The sequence below is a fragment of the Rattus norvegicus genome, chromosome 5 (assembly GCF_036323735.1).
Source record: "Rattus norvegicus strain BN/NHsdMcwi chromosome 5, GRCr8, whole genome shotgun sequence".
NCBI lineage: Eukaryota > Metazoa > Chordata > Mammalia > Rodentia > Muridae > Rattus > Rattus norvegicus.
This window is the reverse complement of record NC_086023.1, coordinates 105,563,671-105,588,053: the sequence shown is the minus strand read 5'-3', so window position 1 is coordinate 105,588,053 and position 24,383 is coordinate 105,563,671. Positions and strand designations below refer to the sequence as shown.

At 40.9% G+C, this 24,383-nt stretch overlaps 1 protein-coding gene across 6 annotated transcripts in view; it reads right to left on the bottom strand.

Annotated features, from left to right (window-relative positions):
• The window catches only part of Adamtsl1 (ADAMTS-like 1), a 955,322-nt gene that overhangs the window by 377,739 nt on the left and 553,200 nt on the right, over positions 1-24,383 (bottom strand). For 3 of the 6 annotated variants that reach the window (XM_039111081.2, XM_039111082.2, XM_039111083.2), the window contains exon 1: positions 8,937-9,441. The exons of the other annotated variants lie outside the window; for them this stretch is intronic. In XM_039111081.2, coding sequence (XP_038967009.1) covers positions 8,937-8,999 — 63 coding nt within the window. In that variant the 5' untranslated portion in view covers positions 9,000-9,441. Of the gene's footprint in view, positions 1-8,936; positions 9,442-24,383 lie in introns of those variants that run through there. 6 annotated transcript variants of the gene reach the window in all.

Here is a 24,383-nt window from a genome sequence, read left to right as displayed (position 1 = left end):
TACCTCCAAAGGGGTCCTCATCATTGGAGGTCACATTCTGTTACAGGCTGCAAAGTCTGACAGTCTACATGCTATCAAGCTACTTCTGTAACAGTGAATTCAAAGCACACTTGTCATCTCAGGCAAGCTAAGGTCTCAATAACCAATGGCTATAACAATTCTAATGAAAGATCAGGAAATTTCTTCCAAATCTCACTCCAGCACAATGGGCACGCTGATTGTTTCCATTACCCTTTTCATTTCTGGTTCTGCTGACAAAGTTCAATATTTAAACAATACATGTAAAGACTTCAAATGGTGGGTGAGATTATAGCCTACAAAATGGGTTGGGAAATCAGATACCCAACCATACCTTTCTATGAGAATGAAGTGAGGTATATTTATTTTATTGGACAGTTTGAAATTCTTATAGGTTGCTGACAATTTCCTGTCTCGTTTCTTTTATGCTCTTGGAATTTAGGTCAGGATGTCTTGGGTTATCACACTCCTTTGTTCTAACGTTTATACCAGTAAACCAAACTAACATAAAGAAAGTCCCGGGCGGGGGCGGGGGGGAAGGGAAATTACTCAAAGCCTTAGGAGGAGGATGGCAGAAGCTTTGGAAAAAAATCTGAAAAGGCAATGAAGATGAAGATGGAGAGTCTGTGAAGACTAATGTAGTGTAGAATTGGCGAGCGCATCACTCACTTCTTTAAACTAACAGAAGAAAGAACCCACTTAGGAGGTACACCCACATAACTCACAGGTGGCAAAACTATTAGAGTCCTACAATTTCTTGCTTCAGAACTAAAATAAATCCATATTAGGAATGGCATATGCCCACACAAAAGGTTTTCTGTCTGTCCATTTCTTTCAGGTATCTTCCTTTGGTACACAAGCCCACTTAGCTCTCATGATAATTAAATTATTTTAAGAAGACTTTAGGTGAAACTTTAGGTGACTACGGGAGGTACAAGCTACTATAGTATGTACAGATATATAATTTCCAACGGAGTGTGTTTGGTCTTGCATAGATTTTTGCATATTGACCTTATGGTATAATATAGGGAAAATGGAAGGCTGTAGCATGGCATCATGGAGCTCCCGGGATAGTGGGACAGATGCTGACTTCTCACATGTTCACATTTCTGATCATCGATCATATATAATGATCATGCTTGCAATAATAACAACTCTTGTCCCTTGGTTTGTTTGTTTGCTTTGGAGCAGGGTCTTGCTCTGTCATTCTTCCTTCTTAGTTTCCCAATTAGACCATCATAGGCAACCATGTGTGGTAAAAATTTGCTTTGAAATAAGATTTTTCTTAAAGAACTAATCTTAATTATGAAACTGTTTCAGTGTATTTTCTTATACAAAGTACTATTCTTAACTACAATAATTTTGAAAATCATTGATGTTTGGAGACAGATAGTTATTGATGTCATTTATAAAAATAACATGTTCACAGTCTGAGGGAAGCTATAATTTATTCACAACTAGGTATTAAGGCTTAATGAATCTAAGTTGGTATAGGTGGTATATTTGCAAACAAACTAGTTTGGAGGCCAGCTGAAAAAAAATCACATTTCAGAAATGTTATCCATGAAAACATTGATTTTTAAAAGCAAAATTAATATTCCCATAATAAAATGCCCAACAGACTTCTGAGCTATTTATTGCAGGTACTAAGTCTTATTCTATCTTCCAACTTTTCCCTCCTGCTAATGACTTTAGCTTCACATTCAGTAAATTTCAGAAAGCAAATGACTTTTGTCTGGATATTCTTAATCACCTGACATATGACAGCACTTTTGTGTCTGTAAAGGAAAAGGAAAAACAAAACAACAAAACAAAACACTTAAACGTGAAATGGTGGTGGCTTTTGCTCTCTCAGCATCCTAGCGGGCTAGGTGTGGTGGCAATGCTTGAGAGTCCAGACAGAGTGGAAGAAGGGGTGTGTAATGATGGACTTAGGATGTGTTGCAGGATCAGTGTTAGAGCCCAGTCTTCACACTGATATGTGAGTTTCTCCATAGCAGCTTGCTGCTGTTATCAGTAGGTTGTGTTATCCCCAGGGTCCGATGTGCCTGGAGGCTTGGATTTTAGGTGGAAGAACTAGATAACAATACAGACCTTTAAGAGACTGAGTTAGAGGGAAATGTTAAGATTACTGTAGGGATGTAGTCTAGAGAAGTTGTGGGCTGCAAACTGTCTCTGCTTCCGCTCTCACATGTAAACTTCTCTCTCCATGAATTCTGTGCCAGGAGGTGAGGCAACCCTCTCCACAGAGCCTGTGAAATGCCAGTTGGACTTTCAGCCTCCAGAACTATGAGCTAAAGAAACTTCCGACTATTAGCTGCCTCCGGTATTTTGCTATGGTGATTGAAAGAGGTGAATATTGCTCTAAGTAAAAAGAAAAAAATTTGAAGATAATTTGAGATCAGGAATACTCAGTAAGTGGGGGTTTTGTTTTCTTTTGGTTGTTTGCTTTTGTTATTGTTTGTTTGTTGCTTCTTTTTTCTCCTGCTGTGAACCTTTCCTTGCCTTTTGGAGTTTGCTTTTCTCTTTGTCAGTTGTTAAGTTTTTGCATTCCTAATGTTCTGTCACTGGAGTAACTGGAGTGTTAAGTCTTGGATTTTGCTTCTTGGTGTCTTTTTCATTGCCTTGGCCTTGCTTCGGATTTGGCTGTCGTTTAGTTGTCTTGTGCTGTGCTATGCAAGAGATCTCAGATGACTGGCTACAAGTCGGTATTGCTTTTCTCACTCCTCTATGCAGCCATGGATTCTATGATTGAAAAGTTGAACCACTTTTCCTTTTTCTTTTTGGGGAACACAGACACCCTCCAAGCCACTCAACACACTCAGAGTATGCAGCAAATAACAAACTGTAAAGATTAAACCACCATTAAGATGATGTGGCATCTTCTTATTTTTCTTTTTCCATATAATAAATGGAAAGAGGTATTAGCACTTACAAGTATGCACTAGAATGCATAAAATCTAAATTTGAAGCATATGTTATTTATAAAGATTTTGAGCATGTAGCACATTTCCACAAATTTTAGGATTTTCACATAACAAAGGCTATTTCCCATATTCAAATGAACATTCTCAGTGAATGTCCCCAAGAGTGGAGGAGGGCGGTAAGCTTGGGTCATCTGCAGACCCAGGCCACTGGGTAGTCTGGTCACCCTAAAAGTTTGAAATGTCTGTGCTGGATCCTGTACCGTTGGCGAGCAGGTGAGGAGAGTGCTTTGTTCTTGGAGGGTTAACTGAGACGGGTCAGACCCCAAAGTTCCATTTGACACTTTTAGCCATATTGACTCATATTGACTCAACAGAATAGCATGGTCTAGCTGCAAGGAAGTCTGGGAGATAAAGTTTATTTCAGTGCCCAGTAGTATGAAGAAATGGGTGAATTAGTAACGTGGGGTCTGCTAAAGTGAGAGTTTATACTTTATTTTGTGAAACTAGCTAAAGTAAATACTATGTTCTCCTAAGGACCAAGTCTGTGAAAGGAAATGTACTTAAGACCTTAATGGATAAAAAATATACATGAGGTATGCAAAATGATTCATTTTAATTGACAACAGCAAAAAGAATTACTGTTCAATTACTATTGACTGTGTGCCCATACACATCTAAGACAGAAACACAAAATAGAGGTCTTTTTTTAAATTTATTAAGTGCTTTTGACTTGAGCTTTCTCAAAACCAAGAGTGAAATGCTTTATATCGAAAGTGAGTGTGCACAGCTTTCTCCCCTATTTGTAGGATTTCTTGCTGAGTCACTCTTACTTACCTACTTGTTCATTCAATTATTTATTGCGATGCTGCTGTCAGTAGGAGGAATCTACATCAGGCATGCTGATGTTCCTCCACACTTTTATAGGGCAGACAACAATCCAGAAATCCAAGTCATTAGAAGAAACATGAGGACAGAAATAGATGCACAGTAAAGCAAGAACTACAAAGCCATACTTACAAATTTTAGACAAAGCAATGAATCATAATTTTAACGCCCTCTATGACTTGGTGCTGACTCACTCTCTCTCTCTCTCTCTCTCTCTCTCTCTCTCTCTCTCTCTCCCCCCCTCCCCCGTGTGTGTGTGTGTGTGTGTGTGTGTGTGTGTATAATTATATATATATATATACATATATATATAATTTCTTCTAAGAAACTTCATGATTAATTACTGAAGTATCTATTTCTTTGACCAAACTAGAAAATATACTGAATATAGGAAAGAGTCAACCCAATCATAATAATTTCTGAGCTTCTTGGAAATAAAACTAATGAAAAGCCAAAGGTCACTATCGGCTATGGAATAGCCACTGGGCAGTTTCTTGACATGGCTAGAAAAGTTGTAACTGCCTTCCATGCTGGGTGCTTCGGCCAGCAAAGTCCAAACAAAGTCAGAACAGTTAAGCTTTATTCGATGTGGGTTTTAATCTTGAAGTTCGGGAATTGGGGAGATTTAGACATTTATTTTTGAGCTCATGGAAAGAAGGGTTGATAGCAACAGCTTACCCAGTTAGCAGGCAGGCTCCCCACACAGCTGTGCTGGCCCAGTTCAATTAGGATCCTTTCAGACTTACATCACCTTGGTATGCCAGTCCTAAGCCGCTCATGAGCCAGGACTGCCAATCAAGCCAAAATTCAACCACATGGTCCAGTTTTTATGATGTAGACAGAAAGGGACATGGGTTTGTCTCACTCTGGTCAAAACATGAAGCTGGAAGGCAGCTTTCTGAAGAAAACCAGCCAGAATGGCAAGACTGAGACTCAAGTCAGCACAATCTCCTCTGACATCTCAGTACATTCATGAGTAACTCGGAAGGTTCTTCATGGCGATGCAAGGACAACTCTCAGACAGAATGGGATTCATGTCCTCATCCGGAGAAGAGGTCACTCTGAGGTCACTTGACTAGAGACACCTCAGAAAACAGAATCTATATTTGCCGAGGAAAGGGCAGAATGGAATTGGAATAATTGAACCCGAGAACGTGTCAGTGCTGGAAGCTGAGAGATACACAAATTGAAAGCAGAACTGTCATTTGACCAAAGAAACTGGACTGTGCACATGAAGTCAGAGGAAAGAAATGGCAAGACTCAGAGCCTCCCTGGACGGAGCCTATCAGTCCTTGTTTTAGTCAAGTTCACAAGTACATCTCATGTCTATGCATAAAGGGAATTGTTTAGATGCTAGATTGAATAGTGGACACCAAAACACCCCCTGTACCTTACAGTCATATAAAGTAAGCACAAACCCCTACATGAACTTCAGTAATGCAAATGAACATGTGCCACTGTTGGTGCAGAAGACTGTTTCCCACATTCTTCACAGGCATTTATAGAAGGCCCCCAAATAATTAATCATCATATAAAGGGACAGACATGTGCTCATTTTTGTAATCCCTCTATTTCTCCACAGTCTGTACTGTTCATAGACTCTTCCAACGGTAAGCTTCCCTAGTATAACAGGTTTCTTCTGTAGTTCACTGGTGACCACTACTGGACATTCTTCCCTCAGATAACATGCTGTTGTAGTACATTGCTTCTCATGGAAAAAGTTGATGCTGTCATAGATAGCCCTTGACATAAAAAATCATTAAAGATGGGAACCCAAGAAGATAAGAAATGTCACATAAGGAAAATAATTTTTATAATAAAGGCCATTATTCCTATGGACATATAAGGAAAATGCTTAGTTTTCATTTTAAGATTGTATAGATATGAGAATAAAAGTGAAATTGAGAGTGAGCAGTTATTCAGAGGGGCTTGAACATGCACACACATGGACATGTGGGTATTCTGTGCCTCTTTCTCTCTGTCTGTCTCATTCTGTCTGTCTCTGTCTCTCTGTGTTCCTCCCTTCCCCTCTCTTCTGGAACAGGCCATGGTCTGTCGTAATAAGGGATTTAACATTCATTCCACAGGCTAATGGCACTTCTCACCATCCCGGATAGAATCCCTTAAATAACGGAAGAGGAGAGTACCAGAGGAACCGAAAGGAATGGGCTATGGTATTTGACTAGTTTCCATGTATAAATTAGTATAGAGATGGAAAAGGAATTCAACAGAAAAACACATGTACTTTGTTATAATTCCAAAAGTTAATCTTGCAACTGTCACAATAGCAGGGGAAGCACCTTACAACCCCCTTAAAAGAAGCACAAAGCAGCCGGAGGCTTGATTAAATGCTTCTCTGACAGGAAGAGATTCAAGTGGAGATGGACACAAGTGTCAATGGCCGGTCATGGGCTTTGGCTCATTTCTTTTGATCTAAACAGTTGAGACAAAGGAGACAAGAGTGGGAAGACTGGGGACGAGTAATGTGTCTTAATACGACAACCAGAATAGCAAGATGAAACCTATTGATCACTGAGTAAAACATTTTTTGGTGACATGGTTACTCTACCATAAAGTATGGACAGTAAGCTCATATTGACACAAGTCACACGGGGTCTCATTCTCCCAGGAATACTATTCTCAGAGAAAAGAGCTGTTGACAACAATTAAGGCTCCATAACATGCCTTATTTGCATAATTCAGGAACCAATTTCGGACACAGATTATTTAACTGTCAATGAAATGAAGGCTATTTTGATCAGGCAACAACTGGGCTTGCTACTATACAGACAGGATGTGCGTAGTTAATTCTAATGCTAGACAAGACTCTTGTAATATGTGAAAGAACAGTAGAAATAACAAATCCTCAAATTCAGTTTCTGGATCAAGCCTGAAAGTTGAGCTGATGATGTCACACTTCTGTTTCTAAGTCAACTACAGGTCAGGCTAAAGTTCGCTTTCTCTTAAACCAATAATTCATTTTGTCTGCGAAGCTAAACAAGCATTTAATGACGAAGCATAATGAATGTCTGTCCTATTACTCACAGCTTTAAAGGCCTTTGTGATCTATAAAGCTTATATATCTCCAGTGAAGAATATGTTTTTAATTCTTGAGCACTTGACATCCACAGTATAAAGTACATATAAGCAAAGTACATATTTTCATCTGTAAAATGGGCTTAAAATTATCTGACTTACATGGTTATTGTGAGGAGTCACTAATGCTTTTCAAACAACTAGTCTAGTGTTTGACACCTTCAGGCACACCCTGAATGACAGCCATTATGGTTCTTATTTTTTTTTCTAGCATAGCCTTCAAAGCATATGCATAAAACACACCTGGCTGTGAGATTTCACTCTAATTCCATCATATAATCATTGTAATTCAAACATATATTAAGTCCTTTTGAAATAGACACTTTTTTCAAGGTGAGCCTAATTAATTGCCCAGATACCTATATGAATATTCAAGATATCAAAAGGGAATGTAATGCGTTTACCAAATGAATAGAAAATCAATCAGCTGCTGAATGGTGGTATTGTTTTAGGTATAATGAAATCAAATTTCCATGTGAGAATAACAGAGCCAGTGATGTGTACTGGTAATCTGCTTTATGATGCAATTTAATGGAGAATAACATTCGCTTTAAAAACAATCACAAAGAAGGAAAGATGAGATGAATTAATGATCTATGCAAGTCTAGCATCCCATATGGAAAAAATGAGACACCTCTTGAACTGTTTGCTCCACAGCCATAAAGCACACCTCACACACTGCTCATTTCAGTCCTCTGCGAAACTAGGACTAGTCTACTCTCCCTAACTCTTTACTTTCTGTTTAAGTGTTCATGCAAATTGAAACTATTTCTAATTGCAAAGCCACATTCCAAGTTTAAATCTACAGTGATGCCACTGATTACAGAATAAGACATAGTTCCTGGTGTTTGGTCACTGTACCCCACTGATCGTCCTGGAGCTTTCCGATTTGTAAGGAATGGTTCCCTTCCCTTCATCAAAAGTCCAATGTCCATCAAATTTGTCAGATTCAAAGCAGAACAAAAATCCTCCTTCCCCATCAGCAAAACAATGCGTCTTATACAATGGTTACACTTTTACCTTTGTCTCCTTTTCTCTCCCTTCTGAAGACGTTCTGGTGTGCCATAATCGTGACAGGGAGAACTAGAGTCACGTTTCTTTGGAATCAGAGTGTGCAAACTTTGGAATCAGACCTTCAGATGAGGTTTACTAAACTGCCTGCCCAGAACACTCTGGTTTAAAAGAAATGTGCATTGCTATTAATATTTTGAGTGTAGATTTTTTGGACAGTATATGTTCATTTTCTGCCCATAAAACCAAGTATGAGTCACAATGGAACATTTACTTCGAGTCAAAAATGCAGTGTGTGCTGATGCTCTACAGAAGAACGTTATCACTACGGCTAGAAGTCAGCAGGACAGGAAGTCCAAGGATCTCTGTCTGCCTTCAGAAGTAGATCTGAGATCAAAGACTGTGATCTTCAATTCATCATCATTAGCATTAACTTGTATCCATAAATGAGTATAGTTATCATGGGCTATAACCTGGGTTGACTGTAAACAGGCTCCTCTTTTCACCTGGTTCAAGAGTCTTTATGTATAGAGGAAAATAATTCACACAAGACAGTGGGAGAGCAAGAACCAAGCAAACTCCTTACCGCCTATCCTTCAGAAAACCCAAGCCACCACAGTGAGTTTGATCTCAGAATGTCTGTTCTTAAGATTCCACGCAAACTCACAAATATTTATGTAGTTCTCAGCACTATTATCTGCAGCAGAACATCCTGAAGCTCGAGTCTGAGTCTCAGTATTATTCGCTGATTCTAAAAAGTCTTTTATATTTGATTTTGCTGGGAAAGTTGGGGTTAAAGTTCTCAAAGAGTTGAGTTGTATTTTGTAATCCATGAAAATTCTTTTACCTGGAGTTCGAAGATCATAGACAGACAGACAGAAGCACACACACACACACACACACACACACACACACACACACACACACACACACACACACACTCCAACAGCACCCAGACCAAGTAGCAATAGTAACTTATTGAAATGAAAAAGCATTTACCAGGAGTAGGAAAGCCAGAAAGAGCAGCGGTGTGCCAGGAGCTGCCCGACGGCAGCATTCCATACTTGGATCTTTGCCGGAATCCGAATCGGACACTGAATAAGCTGCTAAGTGCTCCTCTGCCCGCTGCTGTCACATCCAGTGCTGTGGCTCACACTCCAGTCCTGCCTATCAGCTTCCATCAGCCCCGCTCACATTTCCTGAGCGAGGGTGGGTGGGTGGATGGGTGGGGGGTAAGCTGAATGGAATCTCTCTAGAGCAGGCAGCCAGCCAATCAGACTCCTGCTAATCAGACATGCTGAATAACAAAGCGGTGGGGAGGGGGGGGCGCAGAGAAAGTGAACAGTGTAAGCAGAAAAGAGGGAAAGGGACTGAAAGGCAAGGGAGCAGGGAGCTGAGCCCAAGAAGAGGAGAGATGTGCAGAGGCAGAAGCGCAAAGCTCAAAGAGGAAGCGGGGCTGCGCTCTGAACCAACCTGGTTAGTGCTCCGGGAGACGAGATTCTGTTTGCCATTTGCCTGGGCTGGTGTCTGTTGCTCTGGAAAGTACAGTAGCTCCCTGTGACGGTGTATTGTTCCATTCAGGAGAGAAACTTAATCCCCGTCAATATAGAACATATGCTATAAAGGGACCAAGTCCTAGTCAGGACTGAATGTGCCCTTTAAGTGTATTCCGTACTAGCGTTCTCTTGCTCTTATATAAAGTGTCTTTTTATTTTCCCCTCTGAGTTTGGAAAAGAATACTATAGATGGTTTGGAAAGGTCCTCACTAAACCTAACAACGGCTTTAGTTCTTTTCTGTATTAGGGTCTTGGTTTAAAAATAAAGGACTCCTTCTTTGTGGAGTGACAATTTGAAACATCTAATACTTATGAGTTTTAAAGGTACAATAAGACCCGTTTAGAGCCCCTAGTTTAAAAGAAACCCTTGACAAAGACAAAGACAATGAGGATGTTGAATTTGTTGTGAAACAACTGCTGGGTTTTGACACCTTGACAGCTTCTAATTATCTGATTTAGCCCATGACAGCAATAAAAGGGTGATTTAACCCTCACTTAACCCCAAACATTCTTCAATGGACACCTGACTCAGGCTTTTTCAAGCTGCTATAACAAAACAAACAAACAAACAAATAACCAAACAACACCTGGAGTGGGGTACCACCTCTTTCCTCTTCACAGTGGAAATAGGGCCCCAGACAGGTTGATCTCTGAGGTGCAGTCCAGCTGTAGGAATGAGCTGCAGAGTGACCACAGGGCTACAGGCAAAGGTCAGACGATTGGGAGCTTGTTTCATTAACATCAAGCAGGCCTGAGTGGCCTGGGAGGATTTTTATTACAACATTAGATAAGTGTTAAGTATCTAATACCAAGAACTCATTCTGTTTGGAGAGAATGAAACTGTAAGCATAGCCCCAATTCCACAGGAGAAGTGTTTCCTTGCAGATCTGACAGCCCAGAAATACGCAGTGGAGGAGGCACAGGGCACTTAGACTGCATGTTCCCCCCTTTTGTTATTAAAAACCGTCCTCGCTGTAATAGGCATGCGAACACAGGCGGGCCTGCCACATGCACACCTGCGAGGCCTTGCAAAGAGGAGAAGAGAAGCAGGTTGCTCGGCTTTGGTTACTTGTCCATGTGCTGCATCGATCAGAGAGCAGCTTTTAAAAATCCCACTTTCAGCCTGTCATGAAAGTCTAGGGCATACAAAGATTCACCTTGGCCCTCAGTAGTTTATGCCGGACTTAGAAAGTTGATAGTGTACACCTCTAAGCCCAGAAGGTCCTAATTTTTTCCCTTTTAGAAAATGATTAGTTTTACAAATCTCTTAAAAAGTATTGAATGCACAGAAGCTAAACAATGCTCACAAGTAAATGCAGCTACACTGGATAGGTATCTGAAATCCTCACCACAATGAAGGAAGGCGGACGAACTGAAATAAAGTTGGTCCTAGGCCATGTTCACCCCCCCTCTGTCCTCTGTCTTTCTCTCTGTCTCTCTGTTTCTCTGTCTCTCTCTCTGTCTCTGCCTCTGTCTCTGTGTCTCTGTCTCTGTGTCTCTGTCTCTGTGTCTCTGTGTCTCTGTCTCTGTGTCTCTGTCTCTGTGTCTCTGTCTGTCTGTCTGTCTATCTCTCTCTCTCTCTCTCTCTCTCTCTCCCTCTCTCTCTCTCTCTCTCTCTCTCTCTCTCTCTCTCTCTCACACACACACACACACACAGAGGAACATTTCTGCTAAACAGTTTTCCCAGCCTCCCCGGTCATTAGCTAGACTTGTAGCTGCTTCAACCAAATAGAACATCTCACTTGGTCCCACTTCCCTTTTCTCCCTATGAAACACGCACTCATTAGACAGTGTCAAACTAGAAGGAAGAACAGGTATGGGAGAAGGAGTACTGTGACTTATTGAGATTAAGGGAATACTGTGTGGCATTGCGAACAGCAAGATGCTATTTATAGGGAATGAACATTGGCACGATCAGAAAATAGCGCTCCTGTTCTTGTCTGGAGTCTTCTCTTTGGAAATACTCTTCAGAGTTTTGGCATCATGCCAGCATACAACAAGATAGTCCCTACAATGAAGCCCTGGAGTAACACAGCAGTTTAGTCAAGACCTCAACTGAGAGTCAGACTTGTGGAGGGTGTCCATGTCAGTGTCTCATGTGTGGTCACTAGACTGACAGTGTTTTCTTTTCTATGCCGAGTACCAAGAGAAACAAGAAAAAGCAATTGCTCGCCAATGGTTCATGTGGTATAAAGGAGATGGCATACTAGCGTCACTTAACAAAAACCATTGGGGAAAGTTTTTAAGATGAGCTAACAGAGAATTTCTATAGCTTCTGTGACTTTGGATACTTTGGGGTACTTTGTGGAGCTGCTTAAGTTCTCCTACTGCCCAGTACTTGTGAAATTGAGGTTTAAAGAGGCAACCTAATAAAGGGCTCACAAGCTGGAGCCGGCCCTGGAAGCAGGGTCTTCTGACTTCAAATCCACTCGTCTCATTCCATTATAAACACATTTGTATCTACTTATTTACACACGCACAGATCCAGACCTTGGCATTGGGTAGAGGGGGCTGTGATGGACAGGGATGCTTGTGGGAGCCGAGAAATGGAGATGACCAGGGTTTCTTGTGCGTATAGCTTACCTGGCAATGGAAAGTATCTTGTTCAAGTCTACAGCTTCTGTCTCCCAACTTTGTCACTTTGAAGAGCTTTTAAGGGCCAAGGGAAAAATAACATAAACCCTAGGTAATGTGGATCCTAGTTACGGCAGCTGGGGAAAGACCACTTATGGCACTGAGCAGGGCGTTGGCCGCGTTCCTTTTTTCCTCTTCAGGTATCTAAATTAAAGCCGTCTGCAAGTGTCGGTGCACAGCAGCCCCCAGAAGCTGTGGCAGCCGTCAGCTTGGTTCTCGGTTCCATGCACAATATATTAGGTGAAATGAAAGCACCAGTGAGAGCCAGTGTCAGGGCTGTCTGAAGCATCATTCCAAATGGTATGGATTTAACAATACTTAATTTAAAAAACACCGGCTTGGACAGCAGCGAGCTGTTAACAGTCAGGGTGCTTTATGGCAGGAAAGAGTGAGCTAAACTTTCGGAATTTCACTCCCTGAGGAAAACGCCTCACAGCTTTTACTCCAGAGCCACCTGTCTGGTCCTTGAGGTTGGGCCTCTCTGCTTAGCCATGCAGTAGCAGAAACGGTAGGGCACAGATATGGGTAGTTTTTAGAGTCTCAGGAAGAAGGGCTTTGTGGAGCTGAGTAAGGCCTGTATTCTGTCCTTTGAGGAGGCAGAGGTGGCCATCTCTGCATAGTATCAGAGCAAGCCAGCCTTGTTTTTCCCATGGGGCTATAGGAAAGGTCTTTAGTATTAGTGGATAATCTGGACATTCAAAGAGGGCAGGGGGATGGCAGAAGACATAGACAGAGGTAGACTGCATTCCTGAGAGCAGAACTGGAATCTGAGTACAGATTCCAGTTTACCCAGGATCCATTTAACACCGAAGCACACTCACTGCAAGTTTCAAGTCGTCCTTTGGAGAAAGTCCTGAGATAGAATATGAGGAAGACCTGCTACTCTCATACAATAAATAGGCATACTAAAGTTGTATAATTCCCAAAGCAGAAGAATAGTTACATTTGCTGAGTCTTCAATGAGGCCCCAGGCACAGCCACGTGTACTTCATGTGTATTAGTTACTGCAGTTCTTTTGTCAATCCTAAAGACAGGCACATTGATTAGCTCTGTATAGATACCACTTATGAGTAAATAACAACCATCCTTCATCCCAGCCAGTGCCTTTCGGTTCAGCAGAGGCCTCAAAGTTCAAACTTCCATTTCCCAGACTCCTTTGCAGCTATGATGCTGTATCTAACCTAGCCTTGTCCCTGTGAAGCTCTGCTATCATATCTAGGAGGCAGAGATCATGATTCGCTTTCATTGTTTATAAAGATGGCCACGGAGCAATATGGTTGCAGACTAGTCAGTAACTTTCCACATCAAGAGACAAGTAAGGGACATTCATTTGCTCCGCTGCACCAGAGACACTGAGCACAGTCCTCGTCACCCTTTCATTACCACAGCTTTTGCAGTCACCAGCTAACTTACATGGCAGTTCCTATGGTGACATGTTTCTGCAAAGTAGACTAGGACCCCTCAGAGAGCTTATATTGCAATCTTTTCCCTTGGAAATTCAAACTTTATGTTACTGAATACCTTACAACATCACATTTCATTTAAATTGACAAGAGCAAATTCTGTTCTCCATTAGAATGCTAACCAACACATCCCCTTATGCAGAAGGTGAGCTCACACACCCTAAAGCACAAGTGAGCTCACACACCTAGAAAGGAGGCAAGGCTACCTTCTGAGCCCTGAAATCTGTATTTACAACCACTGAGCTGTGAGGTATCTATGTGGGGTATAGAAGTTCAGAGTCTGAGGGGTCATGGCTCGTCTGAGGGCCTAGTGAGATTGGTAGTGAGTACAGAATATACAGAGTCTTGTTGTTATTAAATAAAAGCAATCCAAGCAGCAACAAAAGGACAGCAGAGGGCGAGAACATGTTTTGAATCCCCTGCCACACCCACACCAGGTTACTTAGTGGGCATGCTTTCAAGTTCTTGTTCCACAATATCCTAATTCCTCTTACTTCTAGAGGAACTAAGATCTAATTTGCTCTGCCTCTTAATTTGAGGGACCAAGGGCATCAGCTTATACCTCCCCTCAAGTCTACAAAACCAATGTCTGGGCTCTGCATATTGTAGACCCATGGCTAAAATCCCTGACACCAGCCAGCAACAAAAGTGAATTCTGGGGACTTCTGGGAAAAGAATAGCTGATTTGGGGACAAAGAGTTCAAATCCTAGTTGTTACCCTTATTCTTAGCATGTTTGTTTTAGGAAATAAATGGATGGTAGCCGGTGTATGTGTTTGTGTGTGTATTTGTGTGTGTGTGTGTGTGTGTGTGTGTGTGTGTGGTGTGTGTGTGTGTGTGTGTGTGTGTGTGTGTGTGTGAGAGAGAGAGAGAGAGAGAGAGAGAGAGAGAGAGAGAGAGAGAGAGAGAGTTCTGGGAGAGACATGCACAAGGCTATAGACAGCAGTGAGGTGAGGATTTACTATTTCTTGCTCCGAGTCTGATACAAAGAGATCAAGGAGGCATTAACAATCTACATATACATGAGCTCCTTCTCTTTGTTTCCCTGCTCTAATGTTTTCTCTGTGTATGAAAGTTTTAACGAACTTCTGCAGAAGAATTGTCATAATGTAGACTCTTACCACTCCTCCCCTATAAACCACAAAACTTTGAAGCAAATACTTGAGTGGGCTGAGAAGACAGAATTGTCTCTGACCTGTAAGCTCGAGGCCAGGGCTCTTCATTATTCTCTATACAGAGCTAGGTAATGGATCTCAGAGGTTTATCACTGAGTGATAGTCACTGAATGCTCAGTGCATACCTACTGTGTGTACACTCAAGGATCCTGGAAAGAGTGAAACAGTTTTTGTTTTATTGATTGATTGATTGACTGATTGATTTGGCTCCTTTTTTAAAAGACTTATTTATTTATTTTATGTACAGCATTCTGCCTGGATATGTGACTGTAGGCCAGAAGAGGGCACCAGATCTCATTACAAATGGTTGTGAGCCACCATGTGGTTGCTGGGAATTGAACTCATGACCTTTGAAAGAGCAGTCAGTGCTCTTAACCACTGAGCCATCTCTCCAGCCCTTAATTGGGCTCCTTTTGACACAGAGTGACTTATCAATGTAATTGCTGAGGTTTGAATTATGGTTGTAATATCCTTGTATTAAGCCCAAGTGTAATATATAAATCCGTGGGTCCTGATTCTTAGTTTGATACTATTTCCATGACATCATCCGTCACAGATAAAACAATTATTCCAGGGCCAGACAATAAGGTGAAGGACTGTTAACACATTTATAGACAATACAGAGGGAACAGGATGAAAATGAAAAAGCTGAATTCCTCTGCGTGGCATTCCAGGACCTCCATGATCTGTTGTCAGTCTAAGAAGAAAGGAAGTCATCCCCCAGCCCTGCTGGAGACCTCTAGTTACGCTGGACATGTTATGCTCCTGTGTATCTACTCACTGTGTCCCTGATGCAGACAATGTCCATGCTAGCTCCGTCTGACTGGTCAAGGTGTAGTTCAGTATCACCTCCTCCAGGAAGGCTTCCTCTAAGCCAGTGGTTCTCAACCTTCCTAATGCTGCCCTAAGTCTGCGACCCTTTAATACAGTTCCTTATGCTCTTCTGGCCCCCAACCATAAAATTATCTTGTTGCTATTTCATAACTAGTTTTGCTACAATCGCAATGTAAATACCTGATGTGCAGATGTCTGATATTTGGCCCCTTAAGGGGGTCGTGACCTGTAGGTTGAGAGCCACTGTTCTAAGGCATTTGTTCTTTGAGACTCTGCTTTAGGCCCTTTGCTTGCTGAATACTGCTTTTAGATGTCTATAGACACATTCTTTAGCCATCACCGCTATGAGACATTCTTCTGATAGAAAATATTTTCACTATTGATCTATTTCACCATTTTTTTTGGTAGGGTAGATGTTTTAGAAGTCTGATTATGGTTATTTCTGAATTCTTTGACACTATATGGCTTCAAAGGTTATCTTTCCCCCAGCAGTGGTATCTTTCTATTTTCTAAATTGCAATTTTAGCTTTAATAGTGTATCCAGCTTCAGTAGCAAACTGTGTTTTCTCTGGAACCCCTGCAACACTGCTCCCCCATGCGGACAGGTATTTTGTCAAATTTCTTTTTTGTGAGTAAATTAGCATATGTCCACAGAGTATAGGAGGGACAAAGAAAAGCAAGTCAGAAAAAAAAAAAGAATCAGAGAGAAAGCAGCCAGGAACACTGCAAATGAAAAGATGGTCTCTGAGACTCAGAAACAAATATAGATTGAATGTAAAATATAGATTGCACATAAAACTGGGGAAAGTCAGAATACTTTCCCTCAAAAACAGAACATATCATTCACCTTTTTTTTCCTGCTAATTCAGTTGTATCTCCAAATTAATAAGTATATTAATGGTCTCTATGCAAAATTAAGATAATCTCATGTGACAGTTATAAAATATGTTGATGAAGAGTTAGCAGGACCTATTCAATAATGAAAGGACAAAAGAAAGTTCTTAAACTAACATGAGTTAGCTTGTTTTCTTTTTGTCTTTTAGTTAATGCTTTTTAAATTTGACAGAAATTATATATGCTTATGATGTGTAACAGAATGCTTTAAAACAAATATATTCTGTAAAATAGATAAATCGGGCAAATTAACATGAGCATCATCTCTAGACTTAGGATTAATTTTGTGATGAATATATATATATATATTTTATATATATTTTTTTTTCAGAAAGGACTTAGAATCTGTTTCCTTCTTGAAATTATGGTGGTCCTTCTTAGCAAAGACTTTCGTGAAGGAATTTGGAACTTGTATGTATGATAAAAAGGGAAAGCAAACTAAGGCTACAACTTGGAGAACTGGATAAAAGCCAAGGACAACAAAACGTTCACCATGGATGCAGGTGTCCCGTGGGGGGAAAGATGGGGTGTGGTAGAGAAACTCAGGTAAAGTAAGCCAGAGATCTGTCTTTTTTACATGTCCATTTCCGCCCCATTAGAATCCAAATCTGTTTTCCCAGCAGAGGACTGAGCAGTGCTGGGAAACCTTGAGTGTGGGAGGAGTCAGTTATTCCCTGTACCCTGTAGGATGGTAGCTAGCCACAGGAGCTTTTGGAAACAGCTGGCCAGGACACAGGTGCCAACCTTGGGGATTCTTGTGTTTAAGAGAAGCAGCCAGCAAGCTTGCCATGTGACACAAGGTCATTGTCTGAGGGTCCTTGGTGGGGACATGGCTATGCAAAATAAGGAGTTAGCAGAACCTATTAAATAATGGAATGATACAATAAATTTCTTAATTTTAACTAACACGAGTAGTTTATTTCCTAAGTTATTTGCTTTTTAAATTTGACCGGAATTATTTAGAGTTATGATGTACAACAGAATGGTTCAACATTAACTATACACTGTAAAATAGATAAATCAAGCTAATTAGCATGTGCATTATCTCGGTGCAAGCTAATTAATGTGTGCAAGTCCACTCAGTGCCAGCCACTGCTTTCTCAAATTCTGCCTTAAAGAGAGAAGCAAGGGCTGGAGAGATGGCTCAGTGGTTAAGAGCACTGACTGCTCTTCCAGAGGTCCTGAGTTCAAATCCCAGCAACTGCACGGTGGCTTACAACCATCTGTAATGGGATCTGATGCCCTCTTCTGGTGTGTCTGAAGACGGCTACAGTGTACTCATAAATAATTTTTAAAAGAGAGAGAGAGAGAGAGAGAGACAGAGACAGAGACAGAGACAGAGACAGAGACAGAGACACAGAGAGAAGCATGAATACCCATACCAAAAGTTCTATAGCCTGGTGGTTGGTCACAGTGTTTCCCTGTATGGTCCCACTTCTCCCTCTGTTGCCATTTTCTACTACATGGACCAAGAAAGAAATAAACTTGACTGTCTCAGAGTGGCCTTGTGAGAGAGAATATTTTCTGTCACCAATACCACATAGTTGCTCTCGCAACAGTTTGATTTTTAAACCACAGCGGGCATTTTCGGGGGAATTTTACTTTAAGTAAGATATCTGTGACAAAAATTTTAACTGTCTCCCCATAGCTCTTGTTTTTGGTAATAAAGTCTGTGTGCATAGCCACCCAGACTGTGTGGAGGACTGTGCATGCCCATGAGAACAAATGCTCACCAAGATAGTGGAAGTAGAGGTGGGAATGGAGAGTAGCTCTAAATAATGTGCCCACAGGGAGAGAGAGCCATCCCCGCTTTGTCCTGCCTGATCTTGTGGCTTAAATGATGGTGTGAAGACTGGAGCAGCCTCCTTATATCCTAAGTTGACAACGGGAAAGGTGCTTTCCATTCCGGGGACACTCTCCAGTAGCACGATTCCCTCCTGCAGCCCTCAATGAGAGGAAGAGGAGTGTCTGATACACGCAGGCTTAAAACAGCAGCGGCAGGATATGGGAAAGCAATTAAATAGGCAGGCAGAGCTAAGTGAGTCCCAGACCGTTTCATACTGGCCTTTTGCACAATTACCTCAGCTGACCCATGAATGAACGGTGTGGCTAATGTTTGTCTTAGACACACATAAACCAAGTAGTCCCAAGACCTTAAAGTATCTAGGATAATGATGTTCGTCCTCCTCAATAATATGAAAATCCCTTAGAACAAATTCTTAGAAGGTAATGGTCAAATGTGGACAGTCTGTTTTTGCCAGGATAGTATGTTTCAGTTTTGGGGGGAAATGAGAATTGTGGAAGTCCCGAGGCTTCTCTCTCTCCTTCACTACTAGGAAGCCCAGAACAGTGGCTGTGCTCAGCTGTCCCACTTTCCGCAGCTCCTAGGTTTAAAAACTCTTCTCACCTTTTGTCTTCTGAGTGGCGCAGTTTGATATCCCATGTAGGTTGTCTAGTTTTTGCATTTTGTTTAGTTATACACTGCAAGTATACTCCAAACAGCCTTTCAGTTTGTTTGGGAAAAGGTGCTTTATAACAACCACCACCACCACCACCACCACCACCACCACCACCACCACCACCACCACCACCACCACCACCACCACTAGCAGCCACAGCAGCAGCCACAGTCATCACTGCAACAACAACAACAACAACAACAACAACAACAACAAAATTCTGATGGGAAGTAGATTCTTGATGCCCACTTAATGGGACTGCTAAACTCCACAGTGATTTCTTGGTGCCAAGACACTGTTCTTGCAGTGACTTATCTGAGTTTTGTTCCCTACCTCGACTAACTTTCAAAGCCTCACATGTTTCCTTAGACAAGCCCATTGTTCCCTGTGAGTTACTTCATGGGAACGATATCAAATGGAAAGGCTTCATTGCCCCATCATCCAGTTCAGCCCCTTAGTGAAACGGAGATAACTGACGCACCCTGACAGCCCAGTTTTCACCAATCCAATCTCTGACTTTTCCTCCACCTCCTGCAACAGACGACACGGGGACAGATGAGGAACACAGAGAATCTAGGTCCTGACGTCCCAGCATATCATTTCCAAGGCTGTGTTTCAATCTGCTCTCAGGACATCTCCACTCACTCTCCCAGGAGGGCTCCCTGGACATGTGAGCCATCTGCTTTCCTGCAGAGGACTTACGCTGCTCATGGTTTCAAGTGTTTGTCTACTTGCATTTGTATCTATTTGTGTGATTGAGGGAATCATTTCAGTGTGGTTTTCCAGTATCTAGCAGAGGGTTTAGCAAACATGTACATATATTGGGTATACTCATGTTAGGCTCACTTTAACATGCAGCCTTCATATAAACACACACATATGTCTTCAGGTATGAGTATCCATAGGTGTTAATAAAGGTCTTCGTCCATTCATCAATGAAGCCAAATGCCTGCTCCCTGTTTCCTGCTTCTCAAGGACCACTCTTGTGACTCCCTGCCATGTTCTACTTGAGGTTTCCAATCTACTGGTCAAAGAAAGGCACTACTTTGTAAATGAATGTGGTGCTATTCTTTTACATTTTTATTCCGGGTTACAGGGTTTCTAAGGAAAGAGATGGGCAGATTAAATTAAAAGGTAAAATCGATTCATCTAAATTTACCTTACATGTAGACAAGAATAATGTGTTTGTCTGCTAGTAATGTCATAAGGGCAGGGGTAATACGTGAGGTTAACTATGTGCTGATTGGCTCGATGTAGCCATTCAGGAGGTCATACATATTTTTAAAATATGCTGTATATGATCGAGATGTGCACATTTTATTTGTTAATGAAAATAAAAACATATGTCTAAAAATATTCAAATTATACCATAAGCCAATAATCAATAAATCCAAAGCAACTATTATGGTTGAGTCATTGAGTTTTCTCACCAAAGAGAAAAATTCATCCATGGAATATTACCAGCAACTCCATAATTTAAAAAATACTGAAAATATAATATATAATAAAATTTGATGCTGAAGTATACATACTTAGTAATACATTTCTCATCACTGGAATGGGATTTTGTTTATAGGAGAATTTTCTGCTCTGTGGATATCAAAGAATGTTGTCATGCAAACTCTTCAAGGGTCTGTTCAAGGAAGAAATTACTTCTGCGACATATGAAAGCTATGAGAAGAAGCCTGGGTCGGGGGGTCGGCGGGGAGCGCCACAGCACCCCAAGGTAAAGCCTGCATGTACACCCAGTAAAATTTGGAAATTGAATTCACTCTGCCTCAGATTTCATTTTCTCCCTATTAAATCAGACTACAACACCGGCATCACACAACCTGCCATAAATAATTCTTCACAACTGTCTGCTTCACTTTGGAGTGCCCTGGCCTCTCTCCAACTGTAAACCTGCATTTACTTTTACCGCTAAAAGGCCAGCCCGTGTATTAACGCTGAGGAAGCTGAACCTGAAGCGGGGGGTAGGTTGTTCAGACAGCTCCTCTGCCTGCAGCATCCTTCACAGCGAACAAACAGGGCTTTCGTCAGGGAGCTGGGCAAGTCCTTGAAGAATCTTGACAAGATTTATAAATAAGATACAGTGTTTATTTATTATTTGAAGAGAACTTTCCATTGTGCTCGCTTTCGTAATATAATATGATCTATATTTTTGCCAAGAGTAGGGTGTGGTTGCTCAGCGGCTTAGCTGATCCTGAATTGTCATGCTTCAAACTTGAGTCAGAGCATCAAAACAATGCAGCTCTGGACGGCAGTGCCAGCACCTCCCATGCCTCTGCGGGATCCCACCGCACCCCGTGGAAGATGCTGGTAGCCTTCCCCTCTAGCGGGCTTACCCATGCCCCAGGCAATCTGCCCGGGACTCTGGAGTCTACTCGCTTTACCTGCTCACTTCATTCTGAGGGCACCATCCTTTGCAGACAAATGTCCACCATACTTCCTTTATCCCTTTCTTCCTCTCTGTTTTTTCAGCTCTTAGTTAAATCTGGCTTTGTGATTGCTGTCCCAATCTCCTAACAATAGGGGCTAGTGAGTGCTCATTTTAAAATAATGTTCCAAGTGCACATTGCAGGTTGCAGGCCTTTCCCATTAAGAAAATAAGGGATCGATTTTATTTTAAAATAAAATGACATACTTTAATAATTTCCCATAGAATCTGATTAAGCCTGATAGGTTTAGCTAACTAACTGGATTAGCAATGTGTGCTGATTTGTAGACTTTTGCACATAAATTTTCTAACTGTAGGAACTTATCTTCTTCCGGTCACCATTGGAACCCACACTCTCCACACAGTACTGTTCTAAGGAACCCAGTCAATGCTTATGCTTAAAATAACAAGTGAGATGAGGTTCCCAGAAGAGCAGTGTGCTTGAAATATAAATACCAACACTTAGTATTGAACCAGGGGTCAAAGTGGCATATCTAGTATACCCAATAAAATACCAGCGAGGAACGTGAAATACAAAGGACATTTTGTTTACAATATATTATTTCCTGGATGATATCATTTTGACATAGAAAGCATGTATATGTCATATTTGAATGGTCAGCAGCAGATATTAAGTTCTTAAGTTGTTACTTGGTGAAGGTTTAAATAATGCATGGCTTGAAGATGTAGAACTAGTGTCTCAAACAGATATGTGAATTATAAAATAATAGGATGACCTCTACAACTCAGTAATTATGATAACTTTTAGAAAAGTGTACAGCTTTTATTTTTAAAGGTTCTTTTTGTTTAAAACATATCTTCTCAAATAAGCAAATATTCTTTATTGAAATACTGTTGATACAGGAACAAGACTTTGCACTCAGAACATGCAGGAAAATATTTTTGTCATAAAAATCAAAGAACTGCTCCAGTCCCTTCTAGATCCAAGATTTTATTGCTCTGGCCTTGAAAACTCACCCATGAGGAAAGCATACTTTTGCAAGTCACTCAGATTTCCCATTACCATCGGACAGAATGCCTCTTCAGTCAGCATCTTCTGGCCCAACCCTACTCAGCATATATTAAACCTCGATTAAGCTGTTGTCTCTAAGGAATGTTCTGGAAATCTTATGAACTAAGTCAAAGAGAAGCTAGCCTGTTCCACAGTTGAATCTGCAAGTTTTACATTCAAGTACTCACATCTTGTATTCATACCTCTATAGGGAGAGTAAGTTGCCGTTTAACCATGAATTAATCCAGTAATAGAGAATCCATGTTTTATAACAAGTATCAAAAACAAGAGAAAAATGTCTAATGAAACACAGGTATATCCCACATAGTAACGATGTAATTACCAGGTAAAATGCTGTGTGTATGCACACGCGCATGTATGTGTGCGTGCGTGTGTGTGTGTGTGTGTGTGTGTGTGTGTGTGTGTGTATTTTATTGTTAGAATACATAGACTAAATCACCATTAGGTTGTATTATTTATTCCTGTGAATACACACAAAAAGTATTTTTCAAACTATTGATTTCAATTTAAAAAAAAAAGAGTTTTCCAAAGTGCTTTAAAATCCTATCTTTCTTCTTTAAAACCCTGTGACCTGATGGTCAACTTTCACGGCAGCAGAAAATGGGTAAGATCTGAGCAGACAGGTTTCTTTCTACACGGGCGTGAGAGGCAGCACTGCATGCACCTAGTGACTTAGAACTCCAGAAGCCCAGCTCACTGACCCCAGCCTGTGCGTGGAATAGATTCGATTGTTGAGACACAGGCACATCCTCTCTTCTGTCCCTGGAGGAGAATGGATGTCAACTATGCCTACTTGTGATTGTGTGTGAGCTAAGACAGAACGTAAGCAGGCTGAAGAATTCTCAAGGTAAAAAAACTTTTTTTCTTTATTGAAACATAATGTGCACAAAGAAAATTACGAGTAGGAATTCTTTCTATATCCTGAGGGGAAAGGGAAGGCCCAGTAGCTTTTTCCTACTCCTCTTTGTTTTCTAGCTTCCTGTGCTTTTGTCTAAAGAACTACTCAGAATCCATTCTGGCTTCTTGAGGACAGAGAGATGCTCCAGAGGTGAAAATACTCCATGTAGAAATCTTCTCTTCTTTGTGTGTAATTGATCATTTTTGGTATATACTTAATATACTATATTTTTTTGTATTTTCATTTTATACTAACTGATATATCAGTACTCCCTCTTATTTATCAAAATCGTTTCCCACGTTTGTAGCTCAACTCAGTAAGAGCAGTCATTTAAATGTCCACAGCATTCTAACGTACGATAAATGACAAGATACACAAAGTACATAGATACTGAAGGGCTTCCCTAAGGACACATAATTTAAAGATTTTGAAGTGTAGGGTGACAAAATTGTAATCTGTGGAGGAGGAGAAGGAAGAGTCTCTTTCCAAATGAAAAGAACAAGCCTATTTCCAAGAACTGTTTTAGATTTTACAGGAGTGGGACAGTGAGATATCATGCCTGGTTTTGTGGTGGTTGCACTGTACTCTGGAAAAGATATAGAACAAAACTATTAAAAGGAACAGATAATTTCAAATTGTTGTAAATGACATGGTGTAGAGACAGCTGACATAGTCTCAAGGTGGTGTAAGGGTGCAGAAGACACTGTAGTGTACTTTGAGGCCCATAATCATTTGGAGAAGATCTCAATGGAAAAATAAAAGTAGCCTCAGTTTCCAGAGAGATAAAGGGATGTATATTTGAAAACTAGAATTAAATGAACCTTTATTTTACATCTTTCTAACTTGAAAAGAAAATGAAATAAAAATACATTTACTAAGCAAAGAAAAAAGGAAGTCCAGACATCTGCAGATGTTTGTAGAAGTTTATCTGAACTGAATACATTAGGTGTTATGTCCGATGACCCTTGCTCAACACGCAAGCAGTGTCCTTGCAATTTTCCCTTGGGTAGCGCTGTTCAAAATCTTGGTGCCCTGGTTAAGAGATTTTGTGTAGAAAAATGGGA